The sequence below is a fragment of the Chrysochloris asiatica genome, unplaced genomic scaffold (genome assembly GCF_000296735.1).
Source record: "Chrysochloris asiatica unplaced genomic scaffold, ChrAsi1.0 scaffold00081, whole genome shotgun sequence".
NCBI classification, from domain to species: Eukaryota; Metazoa; Chordata; class Mammalia; order Afrosoricida; family Chrysochloridae; genus Chrysochloris; species Chrysochloris asiatica.
Window position 1 is genome coordinate 208,505 of NW_006408599.1, and position 2,165 is coordinate 210,669.

The 2,165-nt window shown below is 42.5% G+C and overlaps 1 protein-coding gene across 1 annotated transcript; it reads left to right on the forward strand.

The window, feature by feature from the left end:
- Positions 1 to 759: 759 nt before the first annotated feature.
- On the forward strand, positions 760 to 1,707 carry LOC102833668 (olfactory receptor 1N2-like). The gene has a single exon (XM_006865711.1). The coding sequence runs from the start codon at positions 760 to 762 to the stop codon at positions 1,705 to 1,707; it is 948 nt and encodes a 315-aa protein (XP_006865773.1).
- Positions 1,708 to 2,165: the final 458 nt, after the last annotated feature.

Below are 2,165 nucleotides of genomic sequence, written 5' to 3' on the forward strand. Positions count from 1 at the left end.
TGGTGTTCTGACATCAATAGGGAGAACTGCAGGAACAGGATGGGTTCTTTTGTTTGGACCAGATAAATATGGTGAGTTCTGCAAGGAAGGGACAGTGTTATGCTTTCTCATCTAGTTCCACCAAAACCTCTGCCTCTTGCCTCCCAGATCTTTCTGAGATGAGCAGCGGGAGACTCTGCCTTTTAGAGTGATTCACCTATGTCTGCTTTTGTACAGAGAGAAGTTTGTCATGCAAGGTTATTTTATAAGGCTGAGACTTGTCTTCAGAGTCCCAATTTATACTACTATTTTCTATTATCTTGTGCAAGTAACTTAATTTTCCTAAGCACTGAAAGCTCATCTGTGAAATGTGTATAACAATATCTGTGAGTAGTCCATTAGTTACTGCATTGTTTAGTGCCAATGGGTCAATAAATGCCATCTTTTCTTGCCTGTGCTAGATGAGCTGAGGACCTGGTATGTGGCTCTTAGTGGATATGTAGCAAGGATGGAAATAATGTGGAGCTGACCTCTCCCACAAGTTCCCATCACCTTGCTTTTACACTTTCATCTCTCTGCTCACCCTTCCCAGAAGGACTAGGAAACAAACTGGTAGATCTGGGAGGCAGGGTCCATTGACCTGGAATTTAGGAGACATGTAAATAGCATGGGGATTGAATCCATTAGCAAGGACCAGAAGTATTACCCTTTCTATAGTGGTTTTTTTTTTTTTTTTTTTTTTTAACATGTCTCTCTTCTCTCCTTTCACAGAGTGATGACATGGATAAAAACAACCAATCTTGTGTCTCTGAATTCTTCCTCTTGGGTCTTTCTGAGAGACTAGACCAACAACCTCTTCTATTTGGCATTTTCCTTGGCATGTACCTGGTCACTATTGTGGGTAACTCACTGATCATCTTGGCCATTGGCTTTGATCTGCACCTCCACACCCCCATGTACTTCTTTCTGTCCAATCTCTCTTTTACTGATGTCTGCTTTTCCTCTACCACAGTCCCTAAGATGCTGGTGAACATCCAGACACATAGTCAGATTATACTCTATGAGGGGTGTTTGGCCCAGATGTATTTTTTCATGACATTTGGGGCCCTGGATGACTTCCTTTTGGGGGTGATGGCCTATGACCGTTATGTGGCCATCTGTAGGCCTCTTCACTACACCACACTCATGAGCCCTCTTGTGTGTATGCTCCTTCTTGCACTTTGCTGGCTTCTCACCATTCTTGCCGCTCTTTTACATACCCTTCTTATGGCTAGGTTATCTTTCTGTGCAGGCAACACTATTAATCCCTTTTTCTGTGATGTGGTCCCTCTGCTGCAGCTCTCCTGCTCAGATACAAGCACCAACCAAGTAGCTCTATTCATGGTGGGCTCCATGATACTCACTGGTCCCCTCTCACTGATCATCCTGTCATATGCACATATCATCTCCACCATCCTCAGGGTCCCATCTGTCTCTGGCAGACAAAAGGCCTTCTCCACCTGTGGATCTCACCTCACTGTTGTCTTGCTATTCTATGGTGCAGCAATTGGAGTGTACCTGTGCCCCTCTTCTTCACATTCTGGGGGAAAAGATAGAATTGCCGCTGTTTTCTACACAGTAGTGACCCCCATGTTGAACCCCTTCATCTACAGCCTTAGGAACAAAGATATGAAGACAGTACTGAGAAAACTTATCGGCCTGAACACACTTTCTTCTCCAGGGCTTTAACTTTGTGTCCAGGTTACACGCAGGAAAACCCTTTCATGAATTAATAGCCCTCCCTTCAATCTTATATACTTATATATTTGTTGTTGTGCTGTCGAGTCAGTTCTGACTCATAACGACCATTTATAGCTTTCTGAGGAGCAGCTGTTGGACTTGGACTGCTGACATTGTGGTTTGCAGTTCAGTGCTGATCCTACAGCGCCACTAGCTATTAGGGAAGAATTCTTTAAAAATAATTTTCTTAAACTTCAAATCAGACTATGCATATGTTCAGTGTACCTTTGTAAACATATAAAAAAAAAACTTTACTGCATATACATTTTACAAATATTTCTTTTATGTTTGAAAGGTATCTCTACTTTTCTATGGTGTGATGGTTAAGGTTGATTCTCAGTGGTTTTCCAGTTATGCTGTAGTCAGCCCCCAGTGATAAGATCTGATATAATGCAATCACTTCCATG